Source organism: Phodopus roborovskii, unplaced genomic scaffold, assembly GCF_943737965.1.
Source record: "Phodopus roborovskii unplaced genomic scaffold, PHOROB, whole genome shotgun sequence".
Taxonomy (NCBI): Eukaryota; Metazoa; Chordata; class Mammalia; order Rodentia; family Cricetidae; genus Phodopus; species Phodopus roborovskii.
In genome coordinates, this window is record NW_026126517.1 from 35,531,940 (window position 1) to 35,546,737 (window position 14,798).

Here is a 14,798-nt window from a genome sequence, read left to right on the forward strand (position 1 = left end):
ATTCATTATGTTATTGTTATATTAACTTGAAAAACTACATTTATTTATGTGTCTATGTGTCTGGTCATGCACATGGTAGAGCACATGTATGATGTCAGAGGACAACTTGCAAAGTTGGCACTCTCCTCCCACTATATGGTTTCTGGGAATCAAACTCAGATTGTCAGGCTTGGTGGAAAACACCTTTACTTGCTGAATCGTTTTGTTGGTCCATAATTCACTAGTATAAGAAATTAATATTTCTGATTTTTTGCTTTTAAAATTAAGTGAGATATAATTAGCATAAAATAAGTGTATTTAAATGGATAGTATGTTTTGATAAATTTACATGCCCATGTAATTGATACCAAAATAGAGAAAATAAGACATTTCCAAGTAGTTATGCTCTTGCTATCAGGTCTTAGTACTGATGTTTTATGCAACCACTGGTCATAATTTGTTACTTGTAGATGAGTTTTGCCTATTTTGTAATTTCATAAAAACATAATAACAAGCCATGTATTATCTTGTGTTTGGCTTTTTACTCAACACATTTATTAGACTCATTTCTGCTGTTCTGTGTATTGATAGCCAATTCCTTTTAATTACCGAGTAGCTTCCATATAGTACAATTTACTATTAATTTGTTGATGGAAATTTGTAACTCTTTTTTTTTTTTCAAGCTTTTAAGTGGGCATGTGTTTTCATTTATCTTGGTTAAGTCTCTATAAGTGGGACTGCTAGAGTGTATCACTAATTTTATAAGAAGCCTTTCTTTTACAAAACAGTTGTATTATCAGTATTTTTAACAGCAACTGTGAGAATTCTAGAGGATTTACTTTGAGATTTTACATTTGCAATTCTGACAACTAACATCTTTTAACATGTTTATTTCCCACTCATGTATCTTCTTTATTGATCACCCATACATCTTTCTTTCCTGTCCACGTCCACTCATGTCTTCTTCTGTATAGTGTCTATCCAGATCTTTTGCTTATTTTGATGGGGTTACTGTGTTTTCTTTTTACTTAGTTGTAAGAATTTTTTATATAGTCTAGGCTCAAACTCTGTCAGATATTTGAGTAGCCGATATTTTCTTCACATCTGTGGCTTTATTCCATTAGAACCTACTGGAATCTTAAGATTCACCAGTAACAATCTAGTTTGTGTACATACATACATACATGCATGCATGCATGCATACATACATACTATAACTAGTAGGTGAGTTTGATAGGAAACAAGACATTTGCAAGAAAGGTATCTCCTTAATGAAACACATATTTATTACAAAGGAAAATGATATTAATGTAATGTAATACACATGGTGGCATTGACAAAAACCCAACATTATATCACTCCCTTCCAAAAGTGTGTGAACCTAGAGGTAATGTGGAAATGCTAGACAAGCCTAATCTTAGGGACATAAATGGCTTATCTATGTATTTTTAAATGTCATTCACCAAGATCAGAGAAACAACACAGAACTGGTTCTAAATCAAAGGCTAACGAGACACGATGACTAAACATGGACCCTGAATCAAAAAGCTGCATTTTCTTTTTGTCATCAAGGGCAATGGTGAGAAATATGTCAAATATGAAAATTTGGTCTCACTTCAATGTCTTTATTTCAATAAATAGTCTATTTTAAACAATTTTAATAGAATTTCATTTTAAAGCTAATGACTAGTGAGAGTCATGTCTGCAACTGACTTTATGCTTCAGGGGAAATAATGCATATAGGAAAACAGAAAAGAACAAAGGAAATGTGGAAAAATGTTAATCCTACATAACTTAGGTAAAGAATCTAAGAAGAATATGCAAAAATTCTTTCTACAAGTGTTACAAATTTTCTGTAAAAGTAAAATTATAATGTAATGAAAGTTAGAAAGAAACCACATGCATGATTATCTCTTTTACTTAGCACACATACCCAGGTTTTCAATGGTGTAGTAACGCTGTTTATAATCCACTTTGATGGTCTGTGCGTGAGGGCTACCTATGCCATAACCAATGGCATAACCCCGAACTACAATGTTCTGGTTCTCTGGAGGAGTCCAGCTTACTACGATGCTAGTGACAAGTGGACGGACATGAAGAGAGCTAGGCACTTCAGGAACACGAGTTTCTGAGAAGGAAAGCAGAAACAAAAATGAGATGTACTTTCCTGTACAATGCTTCATTATCCTTGGAGAATGATGTTTTGCCCCTGTCAAAATATTGGGTTTTACAAATTTCTTCCTGTAGCGATATATTGTTTATTATCCAATAAAAACACTGAAGATCAGAATACAAAGATAGCCACAGCCATAGAAGCTGGGTGGTGGTGGCATACACCTTTAATCCCAGGACTCAGTGAGTTCAGGGCTACATGAGAATAAATCAGTTTAAAAGAGAAACAGTGAATATCTTTAATCCCAACATTAGTGATATATAAGATAGAAGCAGGGCACTCAATCTCCAGCCACTGGCAATTAGTCTCCAGCCATGTTGATGACAGGTTTGTCCCAGCCTTGGTAGAGGTAAAAGCTTTGATGGCTTGCTGCTTTGCTTCTCTGATTTTTAGCTTGAACCCCAATATCTGTCTCTTGGTTGTTGCTATTCTTGCTACATCTTTCCCCTTTGGATCAAGAATTCAAAGAGAAACTGTAGCTACAGTGAAATATAGCCCATGATTTTATTTTTTCTAAGATTCAAATGGTTGCTCGTTCCATTCTTTAAACTCTATAGGTGTAATGAGAAAGGTACATCATCAACAAATTAGAAATCCACTGTCAACATGCTGATCAAATATCACATTACTACAACGGCACCAATTACTTATTTTCCTAGATAATTAATGATCCAGAAAAAAATATAACTGAAGTCACAACTGACTCAGGAACTAACTACATATAACCACTGGGACTTATGTATTGAACTAAGAAAGATGAGAAAAAGTACAAGGTCTCCAGGATTCAGGAAAAATTAGGCACAATGGACGTGGCTCAGCCTTAAATTTGAGATTATCTATTTACTTATTGGCCTCAGTAAAATAATTCAAATGACTGTATATTTACTGTTCTGAGCTTGCTCAGTTTACAACATCTGTAAAACAACCACCTCTTCAGGAGTTCTGCTGTTTCATAGGAACAACAGTACAACACACCAGCTTCCAGACTAAGCAAAAGTCAGTGGCTTTCCAATCCGACTCACAGACAATAGCTGTCTATCTATCATGTGCCGTTTCTCTTCACTGCTTAAACTTACCATCTAGGTCACTTTCAAATGTCTCAGCAGATAGCCAGTCAGTTGCTGGGCCTGTACCATTGACTGTGAGAGCAGCCACTCGAAAGTTATATTCTGTCCCCCGATCGAGACCTGAGAATCAAACAACAAAAGAGATAAGCTAAAACAAGAGCTCTGGGAGACAAAAAGTTAGTAGTCTCACCTACTCAATTCACAGCTAATAAAGTGTAAGTTCATAAAGAACAAGCAAAATAAATAACAAGCCATATACAAAAAAAGGGTAGCTCTCAGTGCCCATACCACCTAGGAGACAACAGCAATGATTAACGCTCCTAGGAAGTTAGAGGGCTTTTGTTTTTGTTTTGCTTTTTTTGGTTTAAGAGCATGAAGGCAACTTTGGGATTTTTTAATGCAATACCCTTGACTTTGTTAAAAAGGAAGTCACACCAAAGATAATGAAAGAGTTGTTAAAAAGGAACAAAATAAGCTGGCTTCAGAAGACACAAAAACCCAGAAAAGAATATAAAGATGTAACTCCTATCAGGTTACCTTTGTTCTTTGAGACCTGTCATAACCACAGTAGAAATAATTTAAACATCAAATATGGCCTAGAAATCTATTTTTCAATAGCCAGTTGCCCAAATTTATTTATAGTAAGTAAAGAAAATCCAAACTTTTATATTATGCAACTCTTTATTTACTACCAGCTTTAATAGAGTGTAAGATTTACTAATGCAAAGGCAATGAAGATTCACATATAAAATTCTACCTACAAAGCAGTAAGATAGTTAATGTGACGAGTTATGCATTCATTCACACATACATCTTTCTTTAGAGTACTTAAATACAAGATACTGACCATTAGGTTTATTAATATTATCCTACCTCTCTACATGCAAGTAATTGGAATCTTTGGACAGCAGCACAGTATAGGAACCCCAATAAAGACAGATATTAAGAATGTAAGTAGCTGGACTGGGATGCAAGGTATGCTGTAGCTAAGGTAACCAACCCTGGCACATGGTGAGAAGAGACAGAAGGTTCTGCTTTGTATGTGACATCCTAAATCTGTCTGACCACAAAAAACAAACAAACAAAACCAAACAAAACAAAACATAAAACAAGGACAGAAAGAGGAACAAATGTTAAGTTCAAGGCAATTTAAAAAATGTTATTTTTATTTATTATCTTATATGTATGTCTTAGATGTATGTCTATCCATCACACCTGTGCCTGTTAACCTCGAAGGCCAGAAGGGGGTACTTGATTCCCTGAGACTGGAGTTAGACTGTTGTGGACCACCATGTGGGTGCTGAGAATCTAACCCAGTTCCTCTAGAAGAACAGCCAGTGCCCTTAATCACTGAACCATCTCTCCAGGCCCTTTACCATCTTGTCAGAAGGTGCACTTTTGTTTTTAATTGTTAATGGACAAAACCTTAGAGCAAAAACAAACATGGCTCAATAAAGATCTGAAAGAAACCAATTATTCAGTTACCATTCCTTGCCCTCTAAAAGGGTAAGAATATATCAGAGAGCAGGCAAGAGAGAGTTAAATATAAAAGGCTGAGTTCCTCTCCCCTCTAAGTAACTGGGAGAGTTTAAAAAGCAAAACTAAGGCACACAGTAAACATAAAGATACAGCAAGGTATGCCAAGTCCTGTAACCATTTTGTTCAGCTATAGATTAACTATATAATTTGATATCTGACACAAACTCTTAGTAATCCATATTGCACATTCCATTAGCAAGCTTCAGGTTAATGCTTCAAGACTCCAAGAACCAGTTCTTGTTCTCATTGTTTATTCAATGTTAAGTTCATACAGTTTTTCATTTTGTGGATGCTGGGGACATGCTTATATAGAGTAGTTATCCTTTAGTCTATAGAGGTTTTGGATAATGCTTAATTCAGCTGCTACTGAGTACAACCAACCTAGGCATGCTGACTAATCATGGCAAAAACGACTGCTTTGGTCTAGATTAGTCAGCAATGCCTGATTCTATCTTCAGTTACACTGGCCTTACATAGTCAGCTTCTTAAGGTTCTCCTCTAAAGGAGTCCTGTCCTTGTTTAGTCAACTCTATTTTTCATAGCTGTACAAGAAAGAAAATTCCTAGTGATCTATAGAATGATCCTTTATTAGACAGGCATTTAGGTTGATTTTTAAAAGACATGCTTCTTATTCTGCTATATATAATAGGAAAATTATGCAAAAGTATTTCTAATAAAATATTCTAAAACTTTACACTGTCCATAGCAGTAAATGTAATTATAGTACTGCAGTTAGTCAAATATTCTACAGGTCACATGAGTTTGGCACATTATAACAAGTTGAGAAAAGTATGTCTTACATTTTTAGATTACAAATTAAGTGTTATATACTTAGAAAATGAGGCAATAAAAAAAAAAAAAAAAACCAATCAAACACAATTCAACCCCTCAGAGATAGAGGAATGCACAAGAATATTTTCCATTAATTTGTATCAAGTTAAAACATATTATAAATTTTTGAGAACCATTTTTAATTTGTTTATATAAAACAACTGCTTAGAGAAGTTTTAAACTAGCATAATTTAAAGTCTGAGAAAGATAACCTTTTACCTATTGACTATATGCAAAGTAGCTTACCTTCAATCAGCTGAAATAGCTGTGTCCCAGTTACTAAGGTCTCAGTGACATCACTTTTTCGGGAGGCCTTTCGATATCGAATCTTGTAGCCAGTAATCTGTCCATTTTGTGTGGCAGGAGAAGGGGGCTGCCAGTGAATCACTATACTCTGAGAAAAAGCAGTACAAGAAAAAGACTGAACATATCAAAGGGCTGGCCTCACTATTTACACTACTAAACCCAATTTCACTGTAGAAATAGGAGCTCATGGTACTTGAAGTTTCACCAAGTTACTTATTTAATAGTTAAATTAATTTAATAATTAAAATTAATTCTAACTTACTGGATATGGTGATACACACCTTTAATTTCAGCTCTTGGGAAACAGGGGCAGGTGGATATTTGTGAATTAGAGGCCACTCTGGCCTATATATAGTGAGTTTAGGGACAGCCAGAGCTACACAGTGAGACCCTGTCTCAAAACAAAACAAAATAAAAAAAAAAAACACACACACACACACACAAAAAAAAAAAAAACCCCAAACAAAACTTTAATTTAAAAAACCTCCAATGATCAAGTGAGGGAAGATGAAAGCAGGTATGTGACACAATGTTGTCATCTACAAAAATTCATGCTTGAGAGACATGTAAGAGAAATGACCGAAACCCCCTCATATTTTGAGTCTATGATTTTGTGGCGGGCTGTATAATATATAACTTAGGGTATAAGCAGTGTCTGCTTTTGAGTCTACATTTATCTCCTAAGAATTTTATCTAAATGAAAATATCAGAAGCCCCAGAAGAGTTTTTATTGGGAAATGTAAGGTCAGATGCATACAGATTAGAAAATAACTGCTGTTAGGTGTAAGAATTATTTCTCTTCTCGAATACAAATTAGCTGTAAGTAAATAATTTCTATGGACAGGGGTGATGTAGGGTCGGTAATCCCAATCTAAAGAAGCAAAAAACTGCAGGATTACAAATTTGAGGCTAGCCTGGGCTACACAGTAAGTCCCAGGCCAATCTGAACTATATACATATAAGTAAGCCCCTGTTAAAAACAAGACAAAAAACCAAAACTGAAATCGAACAGAAGTAAATGTTTCCTGAGGAAGCCTCCCATAGTATTTTTTGAAAAGATTTCTTTACTATGTAACTGAGAAGGGTATCTGAGAAGTATACATGGTGGACATGAACTTGAACCTGGAGGGATGCTGTGAAGAAACACTAAAATCTACACCTGTCTTTGATTTATACTGGCATCTTGCCATCAAAAGCAACTTAACTTTCTCTGTATAGTTTTGTAAGGTTAAGATCTAAAATATCATATTTACATAAAACAGCAGTTTTTTTTTTTTTTAAATAGAGAACCTAAAGAAGTTTTAGAATCAGAGAAAGGAAGGAAACAGAATAAAAAAGTGGGGCTCTTAGCACAGCTTTATATGCTGTCTTATTTTCCTGCTTGATTTTAAGTGTTTTCAGTTACATTCTAACATATCAGGTTAGTGTTTTGGAAAACAAATAAATTACTACAACACTGGCATTCACTATACTAATGTCTGTCTAAGGGGTCTCTGGCTCTCTTAAGACCCTCTGAGGCATAGTAAAAAGAAGCAAAGCTTTACCTTTGAATTTCTTACTTCTAAGGACAGATTCTGAGGAGCAGCACTGGGTACTAGGCAGGTTAAAAAAAAAAAAAAAAAAAAAAAAAAGGAAAACAATTCAGTCATCCACATACCACTCATCATGGCTTCATCATGTTATTGCTCTCAGCCAGACTGAACACAAATGCATACTAATTATGTGACTAGAAGGTCTGCACCCAGATAACATTGCTGCATTGGGAAGACAGATAGTTCACTTATTGCAGCTTTCCTTTTTTAAATGTTTTTCTCTTAAGAGTTGTCTTCTAAACCACTTTACCAGGTCCATAAGAAAACCAAACTCACTGATGTATGTCTACCTCATTTGGGTCCATATTGTCACTATGTAGTTTCACTTGTCACATTTATTAGACTTGGTTCCAGAAAATATGTAACTCTTCCCCATGGTGGGTATTCAGAATAAATATGTTTAAGGTTCAGAATATAACTGGTCTAAAAAAGTTTGGAGTCTATGGCGGTGGTTCTTAATCTTCCTAATGCTGTGACCCTTTCCTCCAACCATAAAACTCTTTCTTCTAAACGCTGCCTGCCTTAAACCCCCATGTTAAGGGAAAAAACAAAACAAAACAAACAAACAAAAAACTTGGTTCCACTCAGTTTCCATGGTACTGTGGTCAGTAGGTCAACCTATTTAAGTACAGTTGAAATTTGGCTCACATGTAGATTTAAAAGGCTATAAGCCTTTTTCTGTCAAAATTTTCCTCAAATCATGACCAACTGGTTAATGCAGTTGGGTAGCCCAACAATAATTTACATTTTGTTCCTCTTTTTTATTTAAAAAATTGTCAAGTTCACACAAAAGAACTAAGAACAGTACAGTGAGCACTGAATTCACTCCTTCTAGATTCACTAATTACTAACATTCTGTAATTAGTAACATTATTTCCTCATTATAAGTATAAATGAGAAACTGCTTAGATACAGGCTTGTCAATAGTCTCTGAATTATCTGAAAGATGGCTGCAAGTCACTCTAACAGTTCACTCTGAAATACTTTGGTACATATGTCCTAAGAATAAAGGTAGACTCCAAAGAAACTAAAACACAACAATCATACTTGGAAATGCAATTTTGATACAAAAATGGTGTCAAATACATAGAAATAACATGTCTAATATTTAGCATGCTTAATATTAAATATATCTAATAAGTGTACCTACAGTATCTTATACTGCCTTGGAACCAAAGATCACACATATTTTCATATATCTCATGTCTTTACTCTTTAATTTAGAATTGAGGTCAATTTTTAAATTTAAAAAAGTTGCAAAACTTCTCTCAATTTGACATGTCTGCTGTTAGACTGAAGTTAAATTTTTGGGTAGGAAAACAACAGAGGCAAAACTGTATCTTTATCCATGGAATACAAACCAAGCACATATCTTGGCTTCTTTCCTAGTAATGAAATGTTTGATTATCTGTTTAAGGAAGCCAAACTATAGCTTTTAAAGCATGCATGCTCATATATATATATATGGTGACCTACGTAACCACAGGCAAGCTGTAGTGTGAAAGTACTTCTGTTAGTCAAGGGTATGTGCATATAACTTAGTTTAAAATACAGCCACAGGTGCGAAATCAAACTGTCACAAAATACATATTAGGGAAATATGTCTGGTATACAGAGTAAAAGGCTAAACTTCTAACAGTCATAAAATGGTATATGCAGTGAACAAATAACAGAATTTACCTACACAGAAGATGAAGACTGTACTAAAAATACCAAAAACCCATTTAATACTAGATACCACATGCTCTGTGTGTTCCAGTGACAGAAAACTGGTGAAGTTGGTGTTACATGAATTTTACATATAAGAAAAACACTAAAAAAGTTAAATGACTTGATCAGCAAGGGGTACAATGTGGATAAGAACAGAATTTTCTTAATAAACACCCATAATTCTACAAGCAATTGGGGCAGTAAGGATGGTATTTTTTGTTGCAAAGGAAAAAGGCTTACCATCTGATAATGTTCGAACAACAACATCTTGTGTGGAGACTCCAGGACCATGTTTATTATAGGCCACCACTCGGAAACTATACTCTGTGTATTTTTTCAATCCATTAATAGTGTAGGAGTGACTTGAAACATCAACATCCTTGAATGAAATAGAATACCGTATGTGTATACACACACACCTCAAGTCAAAAGAAATGCTACAAAATGACTAAATAAATTTTGCATAGTACACGCAGTTTTAACCCTCTTACAGAATATTATTTATAGCAAAAGCAAATTAGTTAATCATAAATGGTAACAATTTATTTAGAACTATCATTTGATGTTTAGTAATAATAGTTTTTACATTGTTGGTTAAAAACTACAAAATAAATCGTAGCACAACAAAACAGATACCATCAACATTTAATTTCCTATTTTTCTCCCTAACATTTGATTTCTAGCCAACTAACTATCAACCTTTGTAAGATTTGGGGGAGTACGGTACAGCTCTAGCATATCTGTGCATACTAGGCAACTGTTCTACCACTGAGCTGTATCTCCAACCTTAAGTTTTTAGAAACCAGTAGTTCCAAAACAACAACAATAACAACGAAAACAAAAAACAAAGAACAAAAACAAAACAGAACAAAAAACAAAAAAACAAAACATGTCATTTTATACCTGTTCTTTATCAGTCCCTTTTTCCATGTAGTACAATTTGTAATTTTGAATTTCCCCATTTCCAGACAGTGGTGTTTCCCATGTGATAGTGATAGAAGTAGGTGACATTGCATAAGCTCGGATATTAGGTGCTGGACCAGGGAGTTGAACTGAAAAGAGAATTTTAAGAGTTCAAGATATAAACTGGATTTACTGCAGTTCCCAAAATCTACTCTCAGCAATACTGTCACAATGGCTATGTCTTATAAACAATAAAAGCTAAGAAGGCAATTGATTGAAGTATTTTTAGTATGTATACATTTTCCTTTACATAACTCAAAGCCAGAAATTATAAAGTATCTTCAATTTATTATAAGAAAAAGATACAAGAGAACTCTTATGGTTTATAAACTCTTACAAGTACATGAATGTGTGTATATACTCACTGGTATAGACTGTGCAGGCCAGGGGTCATTGTTAGATGTCTTCCTCTATTACTTTCTACCTTTACTTTTTGAGACAGAGCTTACTGAACCTGAAGCTCATCCGTTTCAGCTAGGCTGGTTCACCAGGGCTCCCAGGGATTCACCTGTTCCCCTTTCCCCCATCCCTTAGCTGGAGTTGCGGTATTTGCCCAGCTTGATGTGGGTGCTGGGGATCCAAACTCCAGTCCTTAGACTTGCATGACAAAAAACTTGAGTCACTGAACTTCCCCATACTCAAATTCTGGTTTTGTAGAGGAATAAGATAGCACATAAAAGCAATCACTGCTGGAAGAGCTCTTTCTTTTGTTAGAGTCTAAACAGGCCCACAGGGATGGGCAGAGGTCTCCTTCTCAAAGAACTCCTAGTTTAGCACAGAAATCAGGCACATTAATAAATCCTGACAGATTTCTATGGTGACTGTAATGAAACAGAAAAGAGTACAGTGTTCTGCTGTGTGAAGGGCTGCTTAGGCAAGGGAAAGAAAGGCTGATGAAGACTTCTTGGTATTACAAATAAATAGTCTTCTCAGACAGCAGGGAGAAAATTATTTGTTACTGGGGCAATCAGGGGGATAAGTGGAAAGAAAATGTTATATGACTTGCATGGATATACCACAAAATGATGTGGGAGAAATAATGCTGAAAACAAGAACCAGACAATGAGGAAGGTTTGTTGTCCTGTTATAGAGTTTAGATTTCTCTGATAGGTAGATAATAGGAGCACAACAGTCAGATCCTTGTTTAGGAAGAATGTGTAGAGACATGCACTGAAGAGAAGCAGCAAAGCAACAAAATCAGAGGAATAGCATCAGCTTTAGTAATAGCCAACATTAATTCACATTATAACATCCCCATTATAGATGAGTTTTGAGGCTAAGAATCTTTCCAAGTGATGGGAAATTTATAATGGTAGGAGCCAGAAGTTGGTCACTTTTTGAGTCTAAAACATAGGACTTCATGGAGACCAATAAGGAAACTAGGACAGTACTTTCAATGGGGTGGTCAGTCTTCTGTGGACCCTGGATCTAACTTAAACAATGGTTCATACATCAACCCTTTCTGAATAGTCTTTTCTTCTAATTCTTTCCCACTCGTATTCAAGTCCTAGCTAGCTGCCCATGCCTATATTTTGGAAGACATACTGTATTTGAAAATAAGTTTTCAGGCACTAATGTCTCTATTATGGACACCATTAGACTTAAGGCCAAAGAAGGGGGGGAAATGTTAAAACAAACTGGCTTTCTCAAACGGCAGCACCATGCCTTAAGATTTGTTTTGCTACAGAAGTAGAAAGATCTCAATGTGGTTACTTTTGACAGTTATTTGCTTTATTTAGTCATGAACCATGCTATTTGTTTAACATTAACAGCACGGTTTGTGTAGACTGACAGGTGGTGTTTGTCAAACTTCTGTTGCTGTGGAAAACTTTCTTTTAACTTAAAGAGAGGGGAAAATAAAATAGTTCACAAATCCTCTTGACATCATTTTTAATATACTCATTGATTAAGCACAGGCAAATATGATCCTTTAAAAGGGCACTAATGATTCTTTCAAACCAGCTGTACAATGGCATAATAAACAGAAGCTTTACGTTGACTTATAAAGCTAAATATGCAAAATATTCCCAAAGGTGGCTAATTCAACATTCATACCTCTTCATATGCCCCATACCTTCAGGACATGCAAAGTCCCTCTTCATTTCCCCACATCTGTTGTCACATTACAAATTCCAAATGCCTTTATCAAAACCAGTTATTCCTCCTGCTTATTAACCTCATTTAACTGCTCTTTCTTTCTTTTTTTCTCTCTGACAAAGAGTTTCTCTTTTAACAGTCCTGGTGGCTGTCCCGGAACTCACTTTGTAGATCAGGCTGGCCTTGAACTCAAAGATCTGCTTGCCTCTGCCTCCCAAGAGCTGGGATTACAGGCATATGCTACCACCAACTGGCCTAACTGCTCTTTCTTAACCAAAGCACTTCAACAAGTTATTGTGCTGTTTCTTTCCAGGTGGTGGCAGCACTTCACACTATTGTGTATTTAACTGCCTGTTACTAGGTTGTAAATTCCTTGTGAACAGAAGTCAAGGCTTACTAATCGTGTATGTCTGAACTGCCCAACACAGTGAAAGGTACACAGTGGGTATACAATAAAGCCTTATGTTGTCTCTTTCACTTCTAAACTTGACAATGACACTTCTAGTTCAGTGGTTTTCAACAATTTGATCCCAAAGTCTGAAATGTTCATGAAAGCTATAGACTCTTTCCAAGAGGAATGTGAATAAATATAGACACAAAGATATTTTCATTTTCAGAAGGTTCACAGCCCCAGGACATACTTCTGCACCAGGACAAATCCAGTGGCCCTTCCTCCATTTTCATCATGACTCACTTTGCATGTGAACTGTTTGATCCTATTTCTGGAATTTAGGTCATGAAGCTTTCTTCCCTAAGAATGCTTGTGATATGCCAAATGCTTTAAGGTCAACCCCAGGCCCCATCTTTCCTAGGATTCTTTCTATATTTTTATACAAATTCTTCCTTGCTCTGAATTATAGTTTGGTATCTCTCATATATGGTGGTTGCACTTAAAAGCCAATGATGGGTAATGGAGTTTTAAATCTAATGAATCATTCCTATACTTACCTGAACACAGCCAATTTGAAATTTAACACCCCTATTCTCTGTAATTAGAATTCATTCTCCTTAAATCAACTCTGAACTCTCTTTATGGCCCTTGTGTTCTTGCCTAGCATTGATTCATGATCTTCAGTATCTATCACTAGTGACCAAAGCCTTCATCCCACATTTACCACTGTTTATCCTCAACGACAAATCTTACTTGCTCACCATCCCTGTATCTCCAATATTTTGCATAGTACCTAGTATGAGAGGTACTCAAATATTTGTTAAGTAATTTGCTGTTAACATTAAAAATTAAAAGCTCTTAAGTTCTTGCCTTTATTTCACTCAACAGGTAAAGTTTCTGAATTATTTCTATTCTATTTTTGATAAATTCATTCATTCTTCTGAACTCCCAGATAGGGAGTTTCTACAAATATATCTCACATGCTCCCTACTAAAACAAAGTCATTGTTATTTAGACTCCTGAACATAGAAAAGCCAGTGTAGGTGCAATAAAGTAAACTAGAGAATATTCTAAGGAAAACATGGCTTATGTGAGAGGCAAAAGTTCAAAATTTCAAGAAGGAAAAACATTATGATATTTCTTACAAATACAATCTTACAGTTTTTAATCAAAAGTTAAGGCTTACAGGACATTTATAATACAAACCAACCTGACATTTGCTTAGACATAGAAAGCATTAGAAATGTAACTAGAGGGAACACTATTAAGCACCAAAGAACACAGATCCAAAATAAGAGTGCCAAGAGGTTCTAACTAGTGAGATATGCTAACATAGGGCACTCCAGCTGGTGACAAGTATAAATATCCACTTCCTATGCAAAGCACTACATTAGACATTACAAGAAGTGCCCACAAAATAAACATGATAAGTTAATAAAATCAACTGAAGGAACAAAGTGATGATGTATCTTAGGATCATATAGATACATGAGTACAAAGGATCAGAAGAAAGGTTCTACAATTAGACTTCTGAACTAAGCCTTAATAGATCGGTGCAATATGAACATAAAAGAAGTAGAAAGACACCATCCTTTTACTTGCTAGCGTCCAACAGCAACTCATTTTCCCATTCAGAAGGAGCTTGAAGCCATTAGACAAGACAAAAAGCTGACAGGACTCCAAATAGCCCCCTCTAGGTGAGGCCAACAGACATGGGGGAAAGACTTACCTTCAGGCTGTGTTTCTACTCGTAGAGGAGCTGAACTCTCTCCAGAACCATGTTTATTTTGAGCCATAACTCTGAAGATATACACAGTTGCTGGCATTAAGTTCTGAATAGTCACTTGCATCTCTCCTGGCTGACTGGTATTCTCAACACGCTCCCTTTGGATAAGAAGGATTTTGAAAGAAACTGATCAATACAGCATATTTTTAGATTCAATTCTCAGCTCATTTGAAAATCTAATCATTAAGTTACATTTACTCTCAAAAGTGAAAACTCTTAGGGTTACCAGGCAGAACAGTGTATGGGACTGGCAGGAGAACAGATTGTAAATACTCAGCAAGCTGTGAATGACCTTGATTAAACATTACTGATACCACTAGCCAAATAAACACATAAAACTCAGCAGGGCGTGTGTGTGTGTGTG

At 35.5% G+C, this 14,798-nt stretch overlaps 1 protein-coding gene across 11 annotated transcripts in view; it reads right to left on the minus strand.

Moving 5' to 3' along the window:
• Neo1 (neogenin 1) overlaps window positions 1-14,798 on the minus strand; it is a 168,936-nt gene that overhangs the window by 37,527 nt on the left and 116,611 nt on the right. For all 11 annotated transcript variants that reach the window (XM_051197609.1, XM_051197607.1, XM_051197605.1 and 8 more), the window contains exons 9-15: window positions 14,378-14,532; window positions 10,101-10,249; window positions 9,438-9,576; window positions 7,440-7,489; window positions 5,836-5,983; window positions 3,229-3,339; window positions 1,913-2,107 (exon numbers count right to left, since the gene is read on the minus strand). In XM_051197609.1, the coding sequence (XP_051053566.1) occupies window positions 1,913-2,107; window positions 3,229-3,339; window positions 5,836-5,983; window positions 7,440-7,489; window positions 9,438-9,576; window positions 10,101-10,249; window positions 14,378-14,532 (947 nt within the window). The remainder of the gene's footprint in view (window positions 1-1,912; window positions 2,108-3,228; window positions 3,340-5,835; window positions 5,984-7,439; window positions 7,490-9,437; window positions 9,577-10,100; window positions 10,250-14,377; window positions 14,533-14,798) is intronic.